At 39.4% G+C, this 27,764-nt stretch overlaps 1 protein-coding gene across 1 annotated transcript in view; it reads right to left on the reverse strand.

Annotated features, from left to right (window-relative positions):
* Nucleotides 1-7,222: 7,222 nt before the first annotated feature.
* Nucleotides 7,223-27,764, reverse strand: part of DPYS (dihydropyrimidinase) — a 33,421-nt gene continuing 12,879 nt past the window's right edge. Inside the window, exons 5-10 of the mRNA XM_083859395.1 lie at nucleotides 26,709-26,865; nucleotides 25,587-25,728; nucleotides 21,785-21,927; nucleotides 12,225-12,432; nucleotides 10,015-10,120; nucleotides 7,223-8,196 (exon numbers count right to left, since the gene is read on the reverse strand). Of these exons, the coding sequence (XP_083715521.1) occupies nucleotides 10,046-10,120; nucleotides 12,225-12,432; nucleotides 21,785-21,927; nucleotides 25,587-25,728; nucleotides 26,709-26,865 (725 nt within the window). The 3' untranslated portion in view covers nucleotides 7,223-8,196; nucleotides 10,015-10,045. The remainder of the gene's footprint in view (nucleotides 8,197-10,014; nucleotides 10,121-12,224; nucleotides 12,433-21,784; nucleotides 21,928-25,586; nucleotides 25,729-26,708; nucleotides 26,866-27,764) is intronic.

The following is a 27,764-nucleotide window of genomic DNA, read 5'->3' on the forward strand; positions in this document are numbered from 1 at the left end:
AGTCTCTCACCCAGAATTCCTTACTTGGTCTTAGTGTCCCACTTCACATATCCGTAGAGTGTATCACTAGTGCAAATTGTACAATGCCTTTGATAATCATGAGAGAGGTCATGTAGAAGGTATAAGTGAGAATGGTCACAAGAACTAGAATGGAGAGGAATCAGGTGCTGTGGGTGCAAACAAGGTATCTTTAAAGGGTGAGGCATTTAAGTAGTGAACAATGTTTCAAATCCTGCAGAAGAGACAAAATTGACTTAATTATATTGCATAAGCACCATTGCCTTCAACAAAATAAAACTGAGGCAATAGTGAAGAGCATCACCTATTCAACCAACATTGGTGATGTGACCTTCATATGATACAAGAACAAATGCAAAATGCCTAAAGACATAGGAATGACTTAGGTAGCTTTAGAGGTATAATGCAGAGCTAAAAAATGTACCTAACAGGCAGTGTATTTCTGATTTTCAGCCACAGCCAATTTCTTTTTTTAGTCTGGATAATAGGAAATTCTGCTCTCTGCTTCTATAATACATGCATGGTTTCAGGACAGCCATTGATCAATGTCTCTGTTATCTGAATGAATTAAGACTTAAAGCTCTCCAGTAGCAAGTGTCAGAAGTTATTTCCCACTTAACCACAGAAAAACATGAAGGCTGTTTCTCTTCAGGCCTTCCAAAGTCTCACTTCTCCATGCATGCAAGTGGTTCAGGTTGCTGGTGTGACAACAACTTGTCTTTGGGAAACAGTGCTGGATTAAAGCCATGCATTATTGAGGGTTGTGCTGAATGTCTCTGAGAGGCCTGACTCTGTCCTTTTTGCTGGAACAAAAAAAAAAGTGGGACAGCCCTGAATAGTAGCAGAATGTCAGCTTGTATTTTAGGTGTAACTGTGAAGCACCAGTAGCAAGAAGCATTGTGGTGAGGGTGAAGCAATTAGAAGGTTGCTCTAAGTTTGGACTAAGAGAACAGAATAACTATCCAGGTACTATTGATAAGAGGATCACACTCTTGTTATCATTGCAGATGAAAGGGGAAGAGTTACATCTCAATAAGAGCTGAATATTTTTGTCAGAGTTCTGACTAAATGCTGACAGGAGTTGGATATGCTCCTTTCAATCCCAAAGGACAAGCTGGTGAGAAGCCCAAAGATGGGGGCAAGTCTGATTGACAGCACAACCACAAAACAACATGCACTTATCATAAGGAGAAAAACTTTGGTTTGGAGTTTCTTGCCTTTCCTGTTTGATGGCGTTGCCGCTCAGAATAACTTTTCACTCTGTTGTTCTACAAGGAGCAAGGAAAAGCTTTGCAGCCCGTGGGAATGGTTCATCAAAATGACTCAGATGTTGGCCAATCATTGGGAGAGGTGCCTTTATCGGTTAGGATTTTGGGTTCTGTCGTACCTCCTCAGGACTATGCCATGTCTACATTTTTTTATTTACCTAAAGAAATTCTGCCAATGTTGAATGTGTATGCTCCCTCCTTACCTGTCAGGACAATTAAATATTGCTTAGATTGCCCTTCAAACTGAAGGGCAAACAATCCTTCTTGAGTGATTCTGGTTGTGATTCTGCACAATATGTTCAGTTCTGGTAATATTTTACCTAGATGCTTTGCCCCACTACCACTGACAGGATACATGGAAAAGCCCAAGGTATGTCTTTGCCTTGGTCTTTGCAGGTAAGACTGATCATAGAAGACCTCTCAGACCTGAAGGAAAGGCTGGAGCAAAGAAGACTTACCTCTTGTAGTTAGAGAGCACACAAACACAGGAGCACTCAAACTCTAAGACATGATGGGAGGTATCCATGGGTATTGAGGGTGCTGGCTGATGTCCATGAAAAGTGTCTTGATTTTTTGTAAAAGATCATAGTGATCAGGAAAGATTACTGAGGACTGGAAGAGAGCATGTATCACTCCCATTTTCAAGCAGGGCAAGAAGGAAAATCTGAGAAATTACAGTGTTGTCAAACACATCTCAACCTGTGGGAAGGTGATGGAAAAATTTCCCCTGGTAGCTGCTTCCAAACATAAAGGCCAGGAAGTTGACTGGTATATCAGTGAAACACAGGAAAAGCTTTTTTACTGAGGGTAGTCAAACACTGAAATGGGATGCCCAGAGAGGTTATGGCATCTCCATCCTTGGAGATACTCAAAACCCATTAGACATGGCTCTGAGAACCTCGGAGCAGCAAAGCTGGAGCAGATATCTCTAGAGCTGCCCAACAGCCTCAGCCATTCTGTGATTATTGACTTTAACACAGCATATGGCAGGAAAAATACTAGATATGCACAGCAAAAGCTTGTTTTAATTTGTGAATATGCTGTGCCAGCATCAAGGATGCCACCTGACAATTATTGTTACCATTTCACTCATACAAGAATCACATACTTGAGTGCACTAATGCACACTTTGTTTCTGTGATCACACACATGCATACTTGTATGCTGAACATGAGCTGAATGGCAGGCAAAGGAGATAAGTTTGCTCTCCCCCATCTCCCCAAGCCTGGCTTCTTAGGGAAAATGGCACATTCTGCATCTTTTTTTAAATCCTTTTTTTTCTAAATCAAGTCTACCTTCTATGCCTCAAAGGCATTGAGTTTTATCTCTGAGGTAGGACAGTTCTTACCCTGACCTACAGTACTGGACCTATTCCTTCAGCTGCCCAGAGTCTTTCTTTAGCCGTGCAGATGAAAAGGCAGGTTTGTGGCTCCCCCGAAATTACACAGAAACATACTTCTCATTCTCTCTAGACCTCATTTTCTTTTTGTTTTCTTTCATTTGTTTCTCTCCTATGAGAAGGGGAAGTCGAGGGTTTGTTTATCTTCAACTGTCTCCTCTGCAAGTTGTTCAGCTATTTCCTTGGCCTCTTTGTTAACCATAACCCTCAACCACAGTACTCAGTTGTTCTTTTTTTTTTTTTTTTTTTTTTTTAAAAACAGAAATGTTTTTAAACATTTCTGTTCCTCTTCTTGTCTGCCCTCTCCTCAGATTTCCTACATTTTATTTTGGCTCTTTTCTTCTGTCACTCATAGTCTTCTTTCCTCTTTTAGTATGCTTTTTTCATCTCAAACAGATCACTCTTTCTCATCCATAAAAGCATGCAATGCTTTTCTTTCTGGTGAGCACGAGGGAACTAGATGTGCTGTTGAAATTAAGGATTTTTATTCATTTGTTGGTTTAATAGAAATTTTTAATATCGATTAATATCATGTTACTGGACTTTGTCTCTAAATGACTCTCTAGGGCTTGTCAGAAACACATTTAGCACCCAGAACAAGAGTCTGAGAAGTCTGGATTTGGCTTTTGACCCAGTCATCCCTGTCCTTTTCTCAGCACACAGCAGAACTCAACTTCCTTTTTAAAAGTCCTTCACTAGTGAAGGAGCTGTTTGATTTACTGTGAAAAATCCTCCAATTGGATCAAATATGGTTTGTAAAATTAATGAAAGGCTGACCTGATTGTTTTGTGAAGGTAATTCAGAGAGACATGCTAGTGCTCCTGACCCTCCTGGAGTGAAATACAAACAAGGACATTTCCTTTCAGCAACAGCGTTTAAGGACCTCTCTTTATCACCACTCCATACCCCCCAACCTGGCTGGCTACTAAAGCCAAGCCAAACTAAAAGCTTCTTTTCCTCTGTGCTAGTTTTGTTGCAGCATTTCATGTGAGCAGCTTGGTGTGCAAAGTCAGAGGATGCTGGGTTTATAACTGCTGTCACCGTGACCCCTGCTCTCTCAATATTATCACATTGACTCGCTGTTTTCATCGTGATTTAAATAGGCCAGAGATGCAGTTAAAAAAAGAAATGAATAATCAGAATAGTCTGTTTCCACCACAAAAGTGGAGAATAAGGATCAAAAGATCATTCTCTACTGCTGATGAAATAAAGCCTGAAAAGAGGGATGTTATTATCGACTTTAGAGGCAAATGTGAACATGCTTCACGGGTGCTGCTGTGCACAGCAGCACCTTCCTCCTCTCCTCGTTTCCCTGCTGATACATCATTCCTGCCCTGCCCTCCAGTGGCCCAGAGCAGCCACAGGGCCCAGAGTTGCCGTTCTGCAGAGATCCATCCCCTGATGCTTGGGGCTGAAGAGAGAAGCGCTGCAGGTGTGGGTGGGTGTTTGCACCACAGCCTCGAGTCTCACAGGTGGTGAGCTGAGTGCCAGCAATAAACACACACTGTATGAGGCTCTCTGGCAAATGATGGGAATGAAAGCAGTACTGTGCATGCAGGGATCAGATCTCCTAAAATGCTTTTCTGCTCCTGCCTCTGGAATCCACATCACCAGGGAGAACTGAGTAACAAAGATCCTAAATTTCTGTCTGGGTGGGGAGAGACATGAAAATTTGGTAAGAGAATTTTTTCCTTACTTTAACAAGGTGTTTGAATCTTCAACCTTTCCATACAAGAAAGAGGGGAAACAGTAGCATTCCAAGGAGAAGTGCTAAGCAAAAAAAGGATGTTCTGTGTTTTAGCCTTGACAAAACAGTTCCTTGGCTTCTCTGCTCAGACTAAGCTCCAGATAAAAAGGATTTTAATGCAGCAGTATAACCTCTCAAAGCAATCAGAGTGACCAACAGACTGAAGGAAGAGTCAAAGCAAGCAAACAATTTTCTCAGTAGGTGGTGGAGAAGCCTGAGGATTATGGCTAAATGAGATAGGATTCAAACATCTGGGAAAAGCAATTTTTGTCTTACTTTCCCATGAAAGGCTCAAAAGAATGGTGTGGGCTGCAGAAGTCATCTGTAAGCCACCTTTCCAACCTGGTGTGTGGCATCTGTTGTCTTAGCACAACAGTTATAGAACAGACAGAGCAACAACTTGAGAATGTAATGAGTGATAGCTCAGGGACAGAACTGTGGAATGAATTCAGAAGTCTTGTCAGGGTCTAGAGACTGAGATACAACTGAGAGACCAGTCAGTGCTTCTTCCAGGGCTCCAGTTCAGGACCTGTGCTGACATAATTGTAATCCCATTGAATCCCAAACTATATGCCTACTAAAAAATCCCATGCTACTCTTTTTGGCTCTGATGTCACTCCTATTTGGTGTTTTGGAATAGAGACCTGGGCAGTCCCAAAATTACATCCCTATGAAGATCTCACCATTACAGCCTAGCCCATGTAAGTGGAAAAAGAACAAGGATGTGAGAAATTTGCAGTCTGACCATTTCAACTTTTGTAGGAGTGCCTGAATGGCACAGTTGAAATTCTTTTGAAGTCAAGCTCCTCAAGGGCTATTACCTTGTGGCTTGAGGCAGGATTCAGGAACTAGGACCAGCACATGTCGTGGCAAAACAAATATTCATAAATATAACAAACCTGACACACTCAATAGCTTGTTGCACCCAAGAAGGTAAAAATACAGCAAATGATTTGGTGTAAATTCCAGCTCACAATATGCAGGTGATTTCTCTTGTTTGCACAATAGTTAAGACTCACTGGAATTAAAAAGTAGGTGTTTCTTAACCAGAAATAGTATAGCCCTATAGGAAGAAGAGTCCATGATACAGAGGAGTAAGTACCAACATAGGGAACAGGAATTCTTTGCTAATTATACAGGAGGAAGCTCATTCATTTCTTACCTAATAAAAATGAGTAGGAAACCTAAAAATATCATACATTTTTCCATAGCTAATACATATTCATACTTTGGAGATTACTTTTATTAAATTTCAGCTCTTCTTCCAATGTAGCAAAAGATTAATTAGAAAGAATGGATTCATTGTTGACCTGCACCATTGATGAGACAAAACATAAGAAAGACGGGCATCCTTCATACAAGAAAGTTCCAGTTCTGAGAGGCAAAGATGGACTGAGGGGAAGGCAGCTGCAGAGTAGAAATCTGCACCACAGTTACACAGCCTGTATCATCTTTGTAGCCAATGGAGACAAACCAGCATTCCAAAAAAAACTGCCCACCTCATCCCAAAAAACAGCTCCAGACAGATTCATCTAACCTTTGTGAGATCTTGATGCAGAGACAAAAAAGTTGCAGAAGCATCTTTCTCTCTGTTGATTGTAAAGGGAGACTGGACAACAAACTGAGATGCAACATGACACTACAGAAGTCTGTACTGAGCAGTGAACTCTATTTCCTTGTAATAGTCATTGTAATAGTGCTGGAATTTCTGATGTTCTGCCATCCCAAAGACAAATCTGAGAAATGGGAACTAGTGCTAGACCTTCTCCACCCATGACTATCCTCCATCATCTTACAAAGAAATCAATCTTTTGCTGTTTAGAGACATGAGAACTACTGACCTAATAGGAGTTTGCTTTCCCTACAAGCTCATACATCACTGTATGCCTATGAATATAGCAGGAACTGCAAGTCTGCTTTCCACTGTCAAAAATAGTAGTAATTATCATAGGTTTAATGTGTATGTCTTGAAATATGCAGCACTTTCTGTGCCTGTTTGGCCTGTGGGTTGCACAGTACAGATATTATTTCTACACATAGAACAGCCAACTTGCTGTACAGGTGATTTTATGCTGGCCTCGTTTCTCTCTGTGATGTTCTTGGCTGGGGTAGAGTTAATTTTCTTCACAGTGGTCTAGTGTGGGGTTATGTTCTGGCTTTGTACTGGAAACAGAATTGATAATTCAAGGATATTTTGATTATCAATGAACAATGCTTACACAGAATCAAGGCCTCTTCTGTTTCTCACCCCATCCCATCAGCAAGAGGGCTGAGAATGCACAAAGAGATGAGATGGGACACAGCCAGGACAGGTGACCTCAGCTGGCCCCAGGAATACCTTAGACCATATGGTCACACTCAGCATGTAAAGCTGGGGGAAGAAGCAGGGGGAACATTCAGAGTGCTTTCCTGGGGATGTCTGAACACCTGCTCAACAATGGGGAGTGAATTTCTTGTTTTGCTTTGCTTTTGTGAACAGCTTTTAGTTTACCTACTAAACTGTCCTTATCCCAGCCTAAGAGTTTTCTAATTTTAACTCTTCTGATTCTCTTCCCCATCTAACTGGGTGGGGAATCAAGTGAATGTTTGTGTGGCACTAAGATGCCAGTTGGCATTAAACCATGACACTCCTAAATTTTTCCCAGTGACACATACTTGAAAAAAAGAGCTATTACATATGAAAGTGCAACTTTAAACAACAGTCAAGTTCTACAAATCAAAATTTGTCTAGACACAGTAGTAGAATCATGCTTCTGAAAGTACAACCTATGAAAATGGAAATTAGATAAATTGAGTGAAAGAGATTTTATTTTTAAAATTAAGAATCCTATCCTACAAAAACCAAAGTATTAGTTACATTGGGAAAAACCTCACATTTTCAATTAAAAAGATTTTTTGAGATTAATGCATTATGGTTTTGCCCTGGTGATCTCATAATCCTTTAGGTGATGGGGGTGTGTCTCTCCATAAAGCCAGAACAAAACTATTACTGTAGGTGAGTTCATGAGTATGGTTGATATAGGTTTGCCTAGGATGCAACAAAGGAAATAGTTGAACCCACCAAAAAAAGATTGGTGGTGCAGTTGGCAGGGACAAAATATATAAAGTTCTTTAAAGACAGTGATATGGAGATGTGGCAGCAGCTCCAAAATAGTGAGTGTTCTCCTGAATCAGCATATTTCTCTACTGACCCCTTCCAGATAGGGAAAAAAAAAAAAAAAAAAAAAAAAAAAAAAAAAAAAAAAAAAAAAAAAAAAACACCAGCATTTGCTCTCAGAATTCTCTGCATTGCCAAGCAAAACAGAGATCTTCCTAACATATGAAATTAGAGAGTTAGGATTCATCTCCTGGCACCCAACAGAGCAGGAGGTTAAAAAATGCTCTTCAACACCACTGTTCATTGCTTTTACTTTATTGGGTAGCTGATACCTTCTAAAGATAAACATTAAGAAATACTATCCTAAGCTTACATACCTTTAAAAATGTACAAAACAGTTGTCACATTATAATTGTAAGTTTTTTTTATTATATACTCCATTTCCTAAAAATAATTTTCCAATTATTTGAATTGGAAATCTATTTTCAATTGGAGATCTATTTTCAAACATAAATCTCAATGACAATTTTATGTAGGAAACCAAGTATAATGCTTATTTGTTACTATTGTTTCATGTTGGGTCTTGAGAAGTTGATTGTGGATTGATTGCTGGACCCAGAAGGAGCTGCTGGTGGGGGGAAGAAAGGTCATTTTCATTTCCTTTTATCTGCAGAGAAGAAAAAGACAATACGATATCATCTTTCAAAAGAAAATCTCTTCTTTGCAATTTGTCACTCAGAGGTAATAATGGAGGAGTGCTAGGAGCTAGAAAGAAGGATTATTGCTCCCTCACTCTACAGAAGCTTTAGCCTTTAGTCCTCTGTATTAGAAAAGCTTTTCCCTTAGGACAGAGAAAAACAAATAGGATACTGTGCTCTCTTGATGCTACTGATGCCCTGGATGAGGTTCACTCTAGCTTTAAAGTAATGATGCCATGAAATGTGGAAAAGCTCATTTCACCTGCCTACCATAGCAGGTTTGTTCCTGTCCCATATTAAATAGCACTAAGAACAGACTCATTTTATATGATATGTAAACTGAGGTTTTCTGTTCACCTTCTGGGAAATAATTTCTCAAACTAGCTGATCTCATTGCTGGTACACATATACACCCAAAATTCAGCTTGGATTTTGGCATGCCTCCTGTCAGTCACTGTTCCCCCAACCCATATTAATCAACTCCCCTGCTGTAGCAGACAACATTTCAGCTGCAGTTGGCACACAGCAGCAGCATGGCTCGACTGTGCTTGCTGAAGGACTTGCCTAGTTTTTACCTTTTCCTGAAGCATTTCATCTGCTTGTTAAACAGAGAGTGAGGTGCTGTCACTAGTCCTTGTCCCCAGCTGCCTCACCCCACTCATATGATGCACTGCATTGATCTTTCCTTGGTTCTTCTAAGAGACACTTTAACTCACGCAGGCAACACGAAACAAACCCAGAAAACAAAGCTAATTGATTTCTGCTCACAGAAAGATCTGCCAAGCACCAGGGCATATACAAGGACTGTCAATAACCAAGTTACACACTGTGAACACTGGAGAGGAGGGAAGAGGAGATGCTGGGTGTTACTCCTGTTAGCAGTGATGAACTCACACTAATTCAAACACTGCTGGCACTGGCTGCAGCACCTTTATTTGTGGAATCACAGAATGGCATGGGTTAGAAGGAGCCTTACAGATCATTTAGGTCCAATCCCTCTGCCATGGGCAGGGACACCTTTCACTAGACCAGGCTGCTCAGATTCCCATCCAGCCTGGCCTTGAACACTTCTGGGGTTGGGGCGTCCACAGATTCTCGGGGTAACCTGTTCCTGTTCCTTACCAGCTTCACAGTAAAGAATTCCTTCCTAATATCTAATCTAAACCTACATTCTCTTTCAGTCTAAAGTCATTCTACCTTGTCCTACTACTCCATGCCCTTGCAAAAATATCCTCTAGCTCTCTTATAGGCTTCTTTTAGGCACTGAAAGGCTGCTCCAAGGTCTCTCTGGAGCCTTCACTTTTCATGAAGACAGCTTTTATTTTTGCAAAACAAATCTGTCAGCTTAACCCAAACAGCATATTTGTTGGGGGGTTATTGTCTGTAACACAGGGAAACTAACAAATTTAATTTTGCACATCAAGATGTTTTTGTTTGTGGTTTTGGTTTTTTTCTGTAAATTTGCAAGTCAAACAGTTATGCTTTGTTTTGTACTCCTGTCACTACCTCAACTCAGGTTTTGTATGGGCCTTCATACCCATGTCCCAGTCTAGCAGTTAAACCTGTCAGTTTCTTTCGACTCAACTTTTAAATGAGGTTCCAATCAGAAAGAGGTTCTCCAAGGCTGTCACACTTTTGTTGAATTTACAGATACCAAGACACATCAGCTTCTGAGAGGGTATATTTCAGACAAGCCTGTCACTAGATAGACAGCCTGCTACAATTTTCTTTTCTTGAAGTTTCAGAGAAGCATTAAGTAGTTTTCATTAACCAAAATAGATGGTTACCTGCAATAGCCAAAACTGGGGAATGAGCTTGTTATTTTCGCGTGGTGGATGTTCCTGAGACTGTGCCTGTATATGGTGCCCTCTTGACAGGAACAGGTTGACATACCTGCAATGAAATGTTTTAAATCTTTCACTATTTTTTCTTCTCTTGCAATTACTAATTGGACAAAATTGAAATCGAAGTCCTATGATAATCCGTCTTTCTATGAAGTGCATCTCAATACTTTTATCTAACTTCTCTCTGGAAAAGGTCTCTTGCACTGGGATTAAACTGTTTAGTTCTCAGCTTACTTTAGGAGCTGGGTGGCTAAATCTGTTCAACACTGTAACAAGCCAATTCTAAATTCATTTTTTAAAGAAACAACAACATGTTCCACCTCATTTTATGGATTCTCCTATTTGTTAGAGTATTCATATTTTCCAGTAATGTTTTTAATATGTCAGGTAAGACAGGTAAATAAATATGAATGAAACAAAGCAAATTGTGCCTTGTGTGTATATCTATCACTCACTATTCCAGCTGCTGGCTACAGGAGGCTGCGTTGGTTGAAAAATCATTTCTGAAGACATGCTGCAATTGATATTTGGGTTAAGGGAAAATTCTCTCTAGCTTTGATGGGAAGTGGAAACCACTATGTTTATGGAAGTCTTTCAGAATTGTGTAATTATCAAATTTCTTATAAATTTCACTTTAGTTCAGTTTTGATACTGTATTATGTGTATGAACATGCAGGCAGCTCACTACATCCTGTGAAATTGTGGTCTTGGGAGGAAAGTGTCATTCAGCCACTTTTACATGCCCTTCTCAGTCCATTAAAACAACAGCAGAAAGAAATATACAGCATTATCTTGGGGGCATTTCATTGGCCCTTATTTCACATGGATTCTAGTCTGTTTTTCACAGTCTGATTTTAGATCCTGCAGTGAATCCCACTGATTCAGGTGATGATTTTAAAACATACTTACCCAGTGTGATTTTGAAAATCCTATTCACAGTACACTAAGGATGCAAAAGCATCATGAATGCTTGCACAGTAAATAGACACTGAAACTGATAGTGTGGGTTAAAATGATTTCTGAGGTAGCAGGGCCCAAGAACAGAACACTGGCTTCACTGCCACCAGGATGTTATTTTCATGCCATTGTTTTAACCAAATCAAGTATAACTTTGACTAGGTAAGGGGGAAAGGGGGGAGATGATCGTGATTCTTAGTAAAATACTTAGGTCTTGGGAATAAAAGTTAGATAGGTCAGGTGGATCTATACCTGTATAATCATTAATACGATAAATGACATTATTGTTAATTTTAACGTTAGTTTGATAATTAAATATGATCATTCTCTTAAACCAGAATCTTCAGCCGAATCATGAGAATCGATTGTTACAGGTTTGTGCTTGGGTAGAATCAATGGAACAATGGGGTTTAATGATTAACATGCGTCCTTATGTAACAAGAAAAGTATAAAACTGTGTCTATTTTGGATGTTTGGCAGAGTTGGATTTGGGTGTGTCCAAGACTCCCTGGCTCACAGAGCTCTCAGTAATGCACCACATACAATCATTCCATGATTGTGTTTTTCCTGCGCTAAGAAAACTTCAATCTTTATGTATTTGAAATATTTCTCTTTAAAAAATAGAAGAGAACAAAAGCTTGAACAGGGCTATCTTGCTTGGCCCAGGAGTGCCCTTTGCACATGTTCAGTTTTTAACCCATTCTTGCTGGAACACAGCAAAATGTTTAACACTCTGCAGGATTTAGCTCAAAATATCTGATCCATGAGAGAATTAGAAAATTTTTGATTTCTTCCTTGGTGCATATGAAATTTGCATATGATATTTCTTCCTGCATATGAAATTTGAGCTCTCTGATTTTTAGTGAAATCAGTGATGAAATATAGCAGTTCAAAGATTTGCTCAGAAGCAAAACTTTGTCCACTTTCATTGCAAGTAGGACATGCTTATTTTTAAAAGCACTGAGGCTTGGTTTATGAGCTGTTCAGACTACTTTAAGAGCAGGAACTAGTACATGATATTTTTCTGTAAGATAAAGAGCAATAAAATTTGAGTGGGTCTTTGTTTCTTTTCCTCCCACCTTGGCATATTTTGATTAGTAAGGAAAATTACTATTGAATCCCCAAACTTCTCTTCCCAAGAGCTAGTTATCCTCATGTTGTACAAGGCATTACAGAGATTTATTATTTTAATTAACCTGTTCCCGCTGCCTGACTCGTTTGTATACATATGGAGGGAATGGTGGACGGGAGACATATTTGCCTTCTCCTGCTGTGACATTGAAAACTCCACCTTCATAAACCACTTTCCCTCTTGAAACTGTCACAACTGGAACTCCATGGCAGACCATTCCTTCAAATATATTGAAGTTATTTGCCTGGTGATGTGTCTTTGCAGATATTGTCCTGTGTTTACAAAAACAGCACACAAAATACAACACACAAAATTACTATGATCCTTGCATTTGACTTCATTATAAAATTTTGATAAATTGATATAGGAAGAAAATTTAGCAATGTTATTTAACTACAACACTGTACAGTACATCATAGAGCAGCTGTAAAAATAGGATAGCGCAATAACATTTCATTGAACAGTAATTGCATTTCAAAAGAATGAAGAGGGAGTCAAAAGGACAGAACTCAGCAGCCTTTAAATGCAAAATTTTCCACTACAAAAGAGATCAGTGTGAAAAAAATCAGGTTGTAATATTTTCTTTGGATAACATGATTTCATTTTGCCTTGTCAAGCAAATACCTATGCACAATTCAATCAGAAAAAGCTCTGACCTTTTAGCTGGAATGACTTGCAATTTCAAGTTTGAAAAGCGTGGCTGCAATGTTTCAAAGACTGAGTCTCACAAATAACACAAAGACCATTTCATTGGAAAGTCAGTAGATGGTAATGGCTTTTGGTAATGCTTAAGTATGAGCTGGACTGATTCAATGACCGACTGTCCAAATATCTTAATGCTGCTAAATAATAATGACATCACACTTCTACATATCTTTCTTCCGAGGGTATTAAGTAAATTATTATTCAGACTTCAACAGTACTCATTTGAATTATGGTGTTACTGCTTTTTGTATATATAGACCTCATTATATATGATTTCCATTTTTCCAGACAATTTTTCTAACTCTAATTGGCTACTTTAAAGGCAGAGCCAATGTTAGATCTGACATTACTATCTGAAAGTCCAGGCTGTGTATGCCTCTGTTATTGTCCATTTTTCCTACTGAGCTACTTACTATATGCTGTAATTACAGACTTTGAATTTCACTAAATTATTTTATTAACTTCCAGTATCCAAGCTACAGATTATATCTATTATTTAGAGAGTTTTTATTTTTATTGTCATTTATAGCTTTTGAAAAGAAAGAAGCTTTATGCTTTCTTCAACCAGTCTGGCTTTTTCCAGGATGGGTGTTCATGCAAACAAAAATCTATCATGCTTATATTACAATGCATATACATGCATTCATATTATTCCAGAGACTATGTATTTTTGCAAAGGAATTATCAAAGTCAAAACCAATATGAAATATCAGTAGATTAAAATATCTATCAATTTGGAGAAGTTTTTTTTTCAACTTTAGTCAATACCCTTATCAAAATGAGAAAATCACAAAAAAATCTGTATCTTACTTGAAGTATAGCCATTTTCAAAAATAATCATATTAAATATCCAAAATGATTACTTATAAAGAGGAAAAATAATTCAGGGAAGGATACTTAATTTCTCTTCATATCGTTCGGTTGAACTAAGATTAATTGGTTCTGCTAAGGGCTACATTTAAATCTTGGTGGTAACTGACATTTCAAAGGCTATATATGTGTAAGTACTGTCTATGACCAGCCTACCCATAGGAATAAAACTTTGTCTTATACAACACACCTTGGACAGAAAACTTATGCATGCCTGCTCATCAATATCAGCATCATCTTGTAGGTTCAGATTGGGAAAAAATCAAACCTCTCTTGTTTTCACTGGTCCTATTGAATGCTGTCAGACAGATTTATCCATGGTTGTTAGAATAGCCCTATTGGGAGCTTGTGATCATACTCCTATAGCTTATTGCATTACCCTTATGGGTCCAGTTACTAGAACAGTAAGTAAGAACAACTATAATATAATAATTTTTAGCATTCTCTGCATATATATGCTATCTACTTGCACAATAGCACCGGGACATGAGAAGAAAAATGGAGATGGTAATTTGAGGAAGCGCAGAAAAATAAGCAAGATCCTTCATCAATATGTGAGCTGTTTAAATGTGCTAGAACAGGATCACTAGAGGTAACCATGCCTCAGAGGTAAGTACATCCTTCATTGAAAGATAAAAAATGAAAAGATACACTTAAAAGTAATATCCATTTGTACAGCTAAACCTTGCAATAGGACAAAACACATTTCCAGAGCTTGCCTTGACAATAAACCTCAATAGAATTCATTTGTAACTCTTCTGTTAAAACAAGCTGTAGATCACACTGTCCTTTCTGAAGGTGAATTGAATTTTCCTTGATGGAAATCAGCAAAATTTGCCTGTGATTTAACCCTTTGACATTATCAATCTCAGTAAAAGTTTCAGGTAGCAAGCAAGCAACCAAATAGAACTAGATGGTATGTTTGGGTCTGAAGCTCTCAATTCAGCAATCTTATGTAACAGACTATTTACAGCTGTATCACCAATTTCAGTAGCAGGCAGTTTAGCAAATTTCTGATGTTTGGTCTCAACTAATGGCAAAACCAGTTGTAACCTACTAATAATCCAAGAAACCAAGACTGCCACCATAGCAGAGTACAACTTAACAGCTGTCTCCAGCATCCTATGTGCTTGACATAGGGGTTTCTCAGCACAAGAACAGATTCTGAGTCCAGATTTCAAAAATTTGTATCGTATTTTTAAAATAAAATTTGGAAAAAATTCTCTAATTTTGGTTATAAATTGCAGTGGCTCTTGTTTCAAGCCTTTCTCAAATGGAGACTCAGATCAGAACAATTACTTCCACAATTAAAAGAACATTCTCCTCTACAAAGAGGATACTCTAAAGACATCAGGTCCCATATTGTTCTTACATCAGTGTTTCAATGCAGTTCACTTCAGCTGCTTCTGATACACCTGGCTTGCAAAGCTGTTTGAAGCTACTAATATATACATTGCCACTCTAATACCAAAGAAGAAGAAGACATGCTTCTGAATTTGTCTTTTTTCACCACCATACTTCTGTCTTCATAATTTAGTGTCAAAGAGTAATTTAGTCTAAGATCAATTGACAGATTTGCTCTAACTGTGTGAAGATTCAGTGACTAGTAGTACTTAATTTATTTGTGCTCTGTGTGAGAAAGGACTTTACAGCCACTTTGAGAGTATTGTAACTAAATAAACCACAAACTGCAGCTTGAAACTTTGAAAAAGGCATCAGCTAAGACTAATGCAGCAACATGTAGGGTGAAATTCAAGACTATACAGGTAGTCAGCTCAAGTTATTCCCTAAAATTTTGTTAAGGAGTTAGAGAGACCAGTTTTTATCTCAAGAAACTTATCTATGCTTCAGTCAGAGATTGAAAGAGTAAACAGTGAGTTACAATTGGCCAGGAGGGGGACACGGGTGAAGGAAAACATTAGATTGATCTTATACCTTTTGTGATGCATAGGACCTGAAGCTACATCAGCTCTAGAACCAAAACTTTGACTACTATAAGGATTGTTCCTTTCATTTTCAAGGTCACGTAAGCAAGTAAATGAAGAATTTAATTACATTCAATGGAAATGGCTGCATACCTCACCCAGATTTCTTTAAAAATTTCAGATACAGGAATATGAAGGAAAGCTGTAGACAACAGCCCTTTGGCAAAAATAGCTTTTCAACATCTTAGTAAAAGGAGAATACCTATTTTATAATCAATTAATTACCCAATTTAAAACACAGTAATAAAGTCTGTAATTGAAAACAGCTCCTTTGTTGACAGCTACCAAAGAAAGCCACCATATGTAGAAGTGAGTATTTGAGCTGTAAGCAACTTCTCTCAATGCTTAGAGTGCAGTGTCTCTGAGCTTTTCAGAGCTGGGGGTAGGTAAGAAATGTCACTTTGCTAAGGACAGTATCAGCCTTTGCAAGTTGTCTCTTCTTATCACTTTCAGATGCCTTTGAACGCTACATCTTGTTAACCTGCTTTTCTGAAATCTAGAAAAAGTAAATATTCCACCTTTCTGTGTTTTCTGAGTCATCACTCATTTATAATGATAATTAAGAATTTTATTAAAAAGAAAAGCAAAGAACAGGAAAAAGAAAATAGAGGAAAAATAAGTCTTAAAATCTACGTGCAAAAGTGCTAGCTGCAAGCCTATAATGTGGATTATGGCCTACTTTATATTAAGGAATTGCAATAACTGCATACGCAAATATATGCAGGCAGCTATTCATAAAGTTGTGTTCCTAGCCTCTTAAAAAACATCTTCAATAAACATTACTTTTGAGTAGTCATATGAATTGAGAAGATTTTTAGATAAAAACAGATGCAAGAAGAGGCAGGAAGTTATTATTTAGAAGCTTCAGATTAAAGAGACTTATCTGAAGTAGTGGGATCTTTATTTCATGCAATCATGTCTCCTAAAATTCATCATTTTATAGGGGGGTAGAGAATGACAACAAAATAATTTTTTTATTATGGTAAGTAGCTCATTTGTCAACAATATTATCCAGTCTGGTCCTACTAATTGTTCCAAGCTGATACAGAATGGAAGTAAAAAACTGTGGGCAGGAGAGAAGCAGTAATGAGAAATTAGCTTGCAGAAAAGCTTACAAAAAGAGAACGCAAATTAGTCTATTCAATGACTAGAGAAGGTCTTGAAGTGTTTACAAGGGAAAAAAGTCAAAATTATGTAAGGGGCAAAGAAAGAATGGTTTAATTTTTTGGGTAACATTTCTGAGATTCACTTCTTTAAAGAGACCAAGTGACACTTTGGAGACAGCAAGTTACTAGGGAAACATATATCATACACTCTCAGAGAGTGTTATCTTGTTACAGTTCACAAAACCAGAGTGTCACTGAAGTTGAAAAGCATCTCTGGAGATCATCTATTCCAACCCCTCTGTTCTGATCAGGGTCAGTCAGAGTAGGCTTCTCAGGACCATGTTAAATTGGGTTTTAAGTGCCTCCAAAGAGGAAATCCACAATCTCTATGGGCAACCTGTGCCTGTGTTTGATCATCATCACAGAAAAACAATATTATTTATCATGTTGAAATGAAATTTCCTATATTTTAATTTGTGCCTATTGTTTCCTTCTCCTCATTTTCTTAATTCGAGATAAGACGCCTTTGGCAGTATTATGGTGAATTAGTGTACATTCATACATGCACACCTCTTTCATTTGTGCAAAACAGCATGGGGTTATTGAAAATGCCAGTACATACTTGCCCTATGCATAGATATTTGTATGGCACATTATTTCATTTTGTCTCATTGTGACTAGATGCAGTCATCCATATATTCAGTATTCAAAATTATGCTCATTTATCAAAAGAGTAAGACAGTTGCAGCATTATTTATTCTAATCTTCTGCTAACATCTTGGTTTCTTCCTCTCTTATGTTACTAAAAATTACAGGCAGTTACTTGGCAAAGTGTTTAAATGTTGTAACATCCCCACTTAAGCCTCTGAGGCTGAAGACTTGACTACAAATGAGACAGACGTAGGCTGCAGATTTTGGTTCTAATGAATGCAAAAGATTTAGCCATGAACATATCCACATGCAAGCAAAGGCACTGAGGGAACATATGCCAGCAGAAAGGGGAGCTCTGACATTTTGCTGATTCACATCCAGTCACTGTTTCCCTCAATATGCAAAAATACTAGAAACAAACTAGAAAACACATCCTCCTCTGTCACGTCAGGCAGGTAGATTACAGAGTGACCTGTCCTTTTCCTCCCTCCCATCCCCAACCTCAGGCTTCCCACATTTCCTGCAGGCCCCCTCTCTGGCAGCTGTACTGGGGCTGCAGCCACCACTGCCCTGCTCAGGGCTTGAGCCCAGCTCCACCAGCACGTGTGGGGCACACGCTGGGGCTGCCAAAGTGAGCCACTCCAGCAAAGCCCAAAGAGGATGGTGCTACCTGCACAGCCAGCTTTGCTTTTGCAATCAGAAGGATCTAAGTTCTCAGCTATATTTAATGAGGGAAAAACCCTGGGGAGTGTGGCTTCCCAGTTTACAAGTTGTTATAATGAAGTGGCTGGACTTAGAAAGTTAAACTCTATTTGAGACAGGTTTTTTATCCTTATGGGTGTTTGATCTTGCCTTTGGGGCCTGATCCAGAGTTTACTTGCAAGGCTCCAGCAGGCTAAAGTGAATTAATTTAGCCCTAATATCTGCTGGGAGCTGGATGTCTCTTTATGAGATCTTTAGGACCTTCTGCACCTACTTTACAAGGGATGCTCAGCTCTTTTCACTGCCTGAGTTGGGTACTGCAGTATTTAGATTCCTTGCTGATCATTTCTGAAACAAACCCTAGAGATATTATACTCTTGCTTGCTTTCAAATAGCTAAAGGCATCAGCTGTAGAGGACACTGACTTGCTGACAGGTGAAATTCCCTTTCCCTTACTTTGCTCTCTCCTCCTGAAAAAGTCTTTACAGTTGCTTTTGTTCCACAGACTTGAGGCTTTTATATTATTTGTGTGCAGGTGAAAGAAGTCAGTGAACAGCCTTGGTCAAAGCACAGATTAAAATAAGATGGTACAGTGAGTACACATTTGCTGCCTACATGCATTTTCTCAAGGAGTTTTCGCAGAACAATCCTGTTTGCACAGACTGTACTTGGGATGCTGAGGGTGTTGAGGTCTGCAATATGATATTTGGTAGCACATGGCTTGCAATGAACCAACAGATCTCTTTTGTATTTTTGTGGCCTTTAATGAATGGAATAAGTATAATGAAGGTAATGAAAAGACTTGCTTTGGCAGGACTCACAACCCATTTTTTGTAATGCAGTTCTAACCAATTTGTACATTTAATGTTGCCTCTCAATAAAGCTTGCTGTCATGCAGACCTACTAAATCCAATATTTAAATGTTTTTAAACACAATAGCAAACGTGATAATTGTTGATATGTTTTGTACAGAAATTACCAGAAAATTCTACAGAAATAGGCCAGTCAATGAAGCTGACACTTAAAAGGAAAGACTCAGCTAGAGCAGCAGAGTGCTGGAAGCAGAACCTTAAATTGCAATTGCTCCCAGCTTGCAGAGCTGTTACATTGAATTCGCTAGGGTTTTGTAACCTAGAAAATCCTGAATGCTCAGATAACACCCAGCATGTTATTGTGCAATGATGTGGGCGGGGAAATGCAGCTGATTTTGTAGGGATACAAGTTTTTGTATTAAAGAGCTGCACTACCTTTCTAAATTACTCTAGAATCTTCCTCTGACAGATTGCGATAAGATCAATTTCTAATAGCAATACTTCAGCAATTGTCTAACTCATTAGGCTGGTATCAATCAGAATTTCAAGACTACAGAAAAACAGCTTCAAACCAGAACTGGAAAATTGCATTTCCCTCTTGCAAGACTCATGCTTGCAAACAAGAAAAAAAGTTCATGCACAAAAGAGGAAGAACTTAGCAAGAAACAGGAACAAGCCTATTGTGAAACTGAAAATCAATCCCCAGAATCAACAAAGCACAGGAGGCTGTGCCTTGTGTAACGTCTTAAATGGCTGAAACCCATTAGCTAGATCCCTTTTTTTCTGCTGGGCTCTTTATGCCCTCGTCAGGATTTGTAGTGAAATTAATAGACAAGTTCCAGTGGGATTTATTTGTACTCTCCCATATAGTTCACAGAATTGTAGCTGCAGAGAGACTGTTCCCAGCAAACCCAAACAGATAAACAATGGGAACAATACCAGATCAGGAAGATAAAATATTGCTGAACTTAAAATAAGCTTGGTCATTAAGAAAATATAGTTTAAATATTTAAAAAATGCTTCACAGCTGCAGTGGGTGAAAAGGCAATTAGAGTACTCAGGAGAGAGCGAGGAGAAGCAGAAGGAATGTTTGATAGGCAAAAAGATAAATAATTACAGGAGCTGACAAAGCACCTTGAGAACATTGTCAGAACTCTGCTATTCTTCTAGATTCATTTGTCCCCAGGCAGAGCAGAAGGAGTTCAGAAAAGAATCCTTCAGGTTTTTTTTTTTTAAATCAGAGTTCATAGCTTCACTGTCCTGAAATAGCTCAGTGCTGGTATCTCAAAATATGCTTGCTCAACATGCCAGAAGGCATAGTGTACATGAAAATCTCCCTGACCCAGCACTGGGCAGGCCTCTGTATTTATTTGGGTTGTTGACACTCCTGAAACTTCTTTTGCTGGTGCTTGTCAGGTTTTTTGTGGGACTTCTGAATAGCAACCTCCATATCCTCAAATGTTGTAGCTTAAAACACAGAAGACTTCACACTTTCACATGTTTTTGGTACTCATTAATATACTGATATGAGTGAGAATTACATATCAAAAATAAAAAAACCACAAGATTGGTCAAAAGACTTTTGCTTGCATAAGGTAAATCTAGGATTGGGCAGAGGGGTGGAGCATGTTATCTATTTGTCTATAAAATCAGACACGTCCAGTTACGTTTCAGAACTTTCCTACACCATGAGGAGAGTATTAATCTCTTTTCAAAAATCAAAGGTTGAGAGTGGAGTTTTATGGTCATACAGCTCACTAAAGCTGAGCCCAGGATGAAAAACACCCCAGAACACTTACTAACCTCTGCTGCTGCTATGTGCACAGGTGGTCAGAGCTAGGGCTTGGCTGTTAAAGTTCCTGCAGACTTAAGTTACCCTGCACAGCACTGGGACAGTGGAGGTGTACTCACAGATCTCATAGGCATCTCAGCTGAGAGAAAACTCCCCAGGTGATCTGGCTCAGTGACAGAGCTGCCAGACCATTTCCAGGAAGTTTAAACATGACCAGAATGGGCACAAGAGCCAGAGCAAGACTCAGGACATAATTCCTGAAATCTTTATAGAGCCCTGATTATGGAGTTGGCTGATGGTGTGAATACACCTGAGCACAGGAATCAACTGTGATGCACAGTATGCTGTGTGAGTTGAGGCTTCTAGAAAGACACTTCATGCCCTTTCTATCAAAAATGTACCATGCTATCAAATCATGCTGGATGAGATACCAGGACACTGTTTGCGCATCTGTTGGTGTGATGAGCTCTATTCTAGCAGAATTACTGTGCACACAATCAAAAAACTCTTCAAATAAAAGCATAAGCACGAACAGATTGAGCTTCAGAAGTAAGTTTAATCCACTTTTGAACATGCTTTAAGTGGGTCTGAGTTCAAAACATATTTCTAATGGGTCATGCTGCAGCAGGCTCTTCTCCCTGCCCTTTGCAGTGGAGGAATTCAAACATACTCCAGCACTAAAAAAGAGTTGCACTAAAATCTCAAAGGAGTTATTTTTACTCTTAGGATACCAAGCCCTGGTTGCATAATGCACAGACTTTTTAATTTTTGCACTTAGTCAGCAATCAGAGAGAATGCTTTTTAATCCATCCAGAGATCAAAGATCTCATCTTAAATACACTATTGTGGGAGAAAAAACCCTTTAATTAATTCACACGAGGTGCTATTTAAAACCACCATAATTCACCCAAAAGCTTATTGTTGTACAAAGGCTTTGTGATGCTTTTTTCCTGCAGAAAGGATGGATTGAGGGGCAGTGGGAAATAACTTCCCATACATACCTTGTAGCTTTAGGATCCCAAATTACAATGTCAGCATCAGAGCCCACGGCAATTCTGCCCTTCTTTGGGTAAAGGTTAAAGATTTTTGCTGCATTTGTGCTGGTAACAGCTACAAATCTGTTTTCATCCATTTTTCCACTGTGCTGCAAAAGAGTACACAAAAGCAAACTCATTACTTTTTTAAACAAGGAATGAAAAACTCTTCTAGTTGAAAAACTATGATGACATAGTTTTGACACCATATCAGGTTTTTTTTAAATGCCATACTAAAGAGTTTAGAAGTAAAAGTAACTATTTGTCTCCAATACCCATAATGCAATGTACTTGCACTAAATACAGAAACATTGTCTTACTTTATCCTACAGAAAAGAGAAAAGAAAAAGACAACTTTAAACAAAATACTCTGTGAATGCAGCTTCAAGTCAACTGAAATCAAATGTTTTAGCTGGCTGTAAATCTGTAGTCCTGCTCAGCATTTCTCTCAGGAAACACCTCTCAAGTAACATCTCTCAAGCATCTTGGTTTTGGAAAACGGTGACACAGTATTAAGGGGAGCCTAGAAGGTGATAACAACAAGGCAAGGTACAATGTGTAATACAGGAAAACTGATTTGCAAATTTCTTTACCAATAACACAGAGTATAGCAGTAATCAGTAAATGCTGCAATCAAGTAGTACAAAAACCAGATTTGATGATGCGACATTTTAGCAAAATAGCAAATAACAATGGATATACATGTGTCTTGGGACTGTCCACTGCTGTGTAACTATTTAAATTCAGCTTTTATGACTGTTGTTTGTTTGGAAAGCCACCTACACTGGCAGTAATACTGTGCACAGGCCAGCCTAGGAATCAGACTGTCATAAAAACATGTTTATGGTGGCCAGTGAGCAGTCTTCTGAGATGAAAAGTACAATGAAAATTGTGAACACTGCTTTTCTAATAGTGTGTGGGAAGGGAGGAAAGCTGTTCAGACCAACTCACACAGCTGTGTAATGTTTTACAAGTGAAAACACTTGTAAAACATTACAATTGACATTATCAATTGAAGAACTTTTAAAAAATTATCTTGTCCAACAGGATGCACTGCTCAAAAGCAGCACTGCTGAACACATTCATGTCTCAGTTTCATATGAACCACTACGTCATGAATGCTTAGAGTTGAACATTTTAGCTATAAGGGTATAGAGATGTATCTTATAAGTGTCATTTCCATCTGTAATTTTGTATGAGTTGTTACTATAAGTTCTGTATAGTTGTAATTGCAAGTTTGTATAATTGTCACTATAAGTTCTGAATAATTAGGAGTGTAAGAAATTACAGTTAAAGGGTTGCTACAGTATTTACAAGGCTGACACCAGAGAGAGAGAGAGAGAGAGAGAGAGAGAGAGAGAGGAAAGAAAGGATCTTTCTTCCTTCATAGAAGGCTCCAAATCAGAACATCATCCCATCATTCTGTTATGAATAAAAATGGGTGGAGAAAATATTAATCTCCTTAAAATGCCTTTATTAATCAGCTCTTTCAATATTTGCTCGAGGGGTTTTTGGCTACCCGTGAGCCGTGAAGGAGAAGGGTCCTTTTCAGCTCTGCTGTAGGCAATTCAACAGAGTTGGAGAACTCGCCCTCGCTGGGAGCAACCCCAGAGTCCTAGTTTCTTTTGTTTTCTCCTGTGGTCTCATCTCTGGTTTAGTCTTTTTAAGTTACAGCTAGTAAGCAAAACCGGAGAAATTAGCTCTTTTGATATTTCAGGGTCTACACGGCTTAGAATTCGTTTCTGTGCCTTTTAATTTTGCTTGGTTTTTATTTTATGAGGGGTTTTTGGTGTTAAACGTTATCCCGAGATGCACCTGGAGTTCTTTATTTGCATGCGGGATCAGCCGGGGCGGGCGGAGACCGTGGGCTCTTGCGGTCGCGTGGCAGTTTTGCCGCAGTTATGGCGTGTCGGGGTCTCACGCTGCTTCACAGCGGCAGCAACATTTGCGGGGGTTCGGGCCGGTTCTTGTGAGATGGTGGTGGAACGTGGCGAGCGTGGGTTTCTTTTCTTTTGGAACGGGGCGGCGGTCCGGCGGGCTCGGGGACGCGCTATCCAGCAGCGGCAGCTGGCCGCGAGCGGGCTAAGCCACATGCGGGCTTTGGGGGGGGGGCGGCCGGGGTCTCTTGTGCTGGGCAGCTGACTGCTCCGCGGCTGGAGCCGCGTCGGGGCGGGAGGCTCCGCAGGCTCTGGGTTCCCCTGCGCCGGTTCTCGGGCCGCGGACGGGGCTGGGAGGGGCTTCTCCGCGGCTGCGGGCGGCCGGGGTTTCTCCGCGCCGAACCTGGGGGCGGGGCGGCCGGCTCTTTCCTCTCCCGCTCCGTCGGCGGCAGAGCCGGCGGCTCCGCTGGTCCCTCCCGCTCCGCTGTTGGGGGTGGGGGGGCACGGCACCGAGCGTCTCTGAAGGGAACGGGCTCCTGCCCCAGAGGTCTGCCTTTAAGGTGGTCTGAGGGGTGCCACGGAGGTGGCCTTTCACTGTTACATCACAAGATAAACATTCTAAATTTCATTTTTATCAATTCCAAGGCGGGAAAGAATGATTGAACCAGAGGAGCTCCTGCTAAGGACCAACAGAACCCTGGAAAATGAATCAATCATCTTGAGGATCCAAATCCACCAATCCCTGGAAGAAAGGAGTATATAAAAGAGACTGACAGCCTGAGGGAGGGGCCTTTTCCCTAAGGGATTCTGTTTCCTAAAGGGAGAAGAGCTGGTATAGTACAATACGTATTTTGTTACTCTGGCTTGTCCTAAAGCCTTCCAGACTAGCCTGACCCTTTTGTTGTTCCAGTAGTCATTTTGTTACGATAAACAATTGGCCAATTTTTAAATTAACACCAGATCTACGGCCTGATTTATAACAACTCGACTTCTGTTTACACCATAAGAAATCTCCGTGGAGCTGTGCCACAGGTGTGCATAGCCACAAGTGTGTATGTTTTGTACATACTAACTGGAACTGAATCCCAAAGACAGATAGATAAACAAGAGACATCATGAACCACATTCTTACCAAGTGTGTGAGGTAGGTAATTATACTGTGACAAGTGGATATGCTTCACAGTGCAATATCAACATAATTTTACTACCGCAAGAGAACTTAAACAGAGCTAGACCTTCCAGAACGTAACAGTTTTGCATTAGCCAGAGCAAACATAACAGCTCATACCCAGCTGATTCCTTGAGAGTTTTCCTTACCTCACCCCTCATCAGACATTTTCTGAGAAGCACTAACCATTCTTGTATTGGTACTGAGAATCTGAAGTCAGTGGGACTTGAAGGTGCTCATTTTGTCTTACCACATGACTGAACCACACATAATAGAAGCATTTCTTAAAGCATAAACTAGAAGCTGATAGGCACACCACTGTGGAAACTCCTCCCATGGCTAAGTTTGAGAGAGATCGAAGAAGAAAAAATACACAAATGATAGAGTGGAAACTCTAGGCACCTTTTTCCTTTTATTTTCATTTCATGAGTTGAAAAAAATGCCTCAAGGAAATATACTTGCAGTATCACTGAAAAAATAGCAATCCCTTACTGCTAAACAATAGAAATCATTCTTTAGTGAAACATTTTAAACATCAAGTATCTTCTCCCACCTTCCAGGAGCACGAAGTGAGAGCTAATAAGGACTTGTTATAGTTTTCAATTGAATGAGTTATCTAATGATAAACACACTTGATAAAACTGAAGAGTTAAAACCCGCTGAGGGATTATGTTTTGTCAGAGAAATCAATTACTTCTATGTTTGGACATTTTGATATACTTACAACGCCTTTTTCCCATATGACTGACATCCTATCCTCCACACCGTTCACTCCATTAGGGATTTTTGTGAAGTCATCTTTGCCCAGAGCTTTCTGGCATATGTCAAAGGTGCAATTGTCAGTCCCTGTCACAGATAGGTCACCACTGCAGAGAAACAAAGCTCATTATGAACCAGAGAATGTACCAGACAGTACCACAGAGGAAAACCTGTTGTAAGGCTGGGTAGATCAAAGCATCCAACCTTCATGCCAAAAACTGATATGGCCTGCCAGCCTGCCCTCAGTTCCTTCCTCCAAGCCTGGCTCCACAGTAACAGCCAGCTATCCTATGAAGCAGTTTCCTCTTCAGAAATGCCTCAGAAGAAAACACCACCAACACTGACACTTTTGCTCTGGATATGTCAAAGACATCCCACAAATGAAGGAGTGTCCACTTTGCCCAAAAGCAAGCAGCTTGGTTTCATCCTCACTTTGGGCAATTTTAGTCTGTGTCATTCCATATGATCTCTGAAATTACTATGGATCTGCCCAACAGTTAGCCAGTGTTCAGGCATACCTTTACATGCTCTTTGTTCAAATTCAACCTTTTGTTTAGCCTTTATTAGTAACGAAATACCAGCAAAACACACATCTTGTTAAGTAGAGGTATTCAAAAGATACTTCTTTTTCTACTTTGTTCTGAAGTAGATGCTATGAAGTGGATACCTTATATGTAACTTCAGAAGTTAGCAGGCTTAGTTTTTATGTAGTATTTGAATTTCAAGTCAAAAAGGCAGCTGACAACAAACCTCAGAAAATCTAGTTGTGACCTCATATTTTATATATCTCCCATTGAGTTACAGCCTTACTGGTCATGCTACAATTTTTGCTGTGGTATGAACAAGGCAAGACTTATTGAATAAAATCCAATGTGGACAGGAGGCCATAAGAGTTCAGAGAAATAAAATACAAAAACAGATTTATTTTTTTTTTTTAATCTGTGATTTCACCTTCCATTTCTTCTTTCTCATAATGTAACATTCTGTACTTAAAAAGCCTCCAGAGAATCAGCCTGTTATTATGTACTCCTAACAAAATTTGCTGTGTATTTGGGTATCAGTGGTCACTATTTGTTCATCTGCTTACTTGGCCAGTAAGTTCATGAGGAAACCAGGAGTAGATGGATCTGGTCTCAGTGGGGGTCCCATCACATATGCTGCAGCATGAGCCCAGTCTTTATTCCAGTAGTTGGTGCCATCGGTGCCAAGACTTGCAGCAATAGGCTCCCCATAAACCACTTTTCCTGAAAAATGTAAAGCAAAGATATCATCATCAAACAGCATAAAAATGCATAGCTTGTATTTCCTCTGTTGAGGATCTTTTTGGTGGCAATGAATTTAAATTTGAATGAGTTTTTCAAATTAAACACCAACATATGGAAGGATAAAATACACTAAGCTATAATACTGCATCTTTTTTCTGAATATTCTGCTAGTGATTTCCCAATATATTTCCTCTTAAGAACATTGCTTGGGCAAGTTTTTTAGTTAAATTGTTGACAGATATACTATAATGGGTTTTACACATTCTTTACTAGGAATGTGACTGAGATTTCAAAAGGAATGCAGTTCTCAGTTGCATTAATTATGTTTAAGATTCATATACTTGGTAGCACCTGATTAGTGCTCTGAAATTACTGACTACATAACAGTGTAAGTTAATATATACAGCATACAGGCTTTGCAAGGTGGCACTTGCAATTGTCAGGCTATAATTATGACAGGAAGAACAATAGGGCAGGAGACATAAATTGGAAATTATAAAAAATTTCCCAAATCAAAAGCTATAAATAACTTAATTTTAAAAGTTTTCTCCCAAATTTTTATCCTTTGCTGCACAGTATCCTGTTTTCCTCAGAAGAGGACACCAATCCAGACTAGCTGTTAGCCTTTGGACAAAGCTAGCATATTTTAACTCCTTTTTTCTCCTGGGAAACATGGGTTTGAAACTCATCAGAGCAAGATGTTTCACTCCCTGGCAGTTCTGTAGCTGAAAGGTGGTGATGCCTCCAACTGCTACGGTCACTAAAGAACAAGAATGAGCTGGGACCTTCCACAACCACTCAGAGGCCAGTTGGTGCTGGTTAAAGGCAGCCTCTGCTGGGTCGCAGCAAGAGCCTTCTTCCTCCCCTGATCCCTATAG

The sequence above is a fragment of the Zosterops lateralis genome, assembly GCF_965231275.1.
Source record: "Zosterops lateralis genome assembly, chromosome: 1".
In the NCBI taxonomy this organism is placed as follows: Eukaryota; Metazoa; Chordata; class Aves; order Passeriformes; family Zosteropidae; genus Zosterops; species Zosterops lateralis.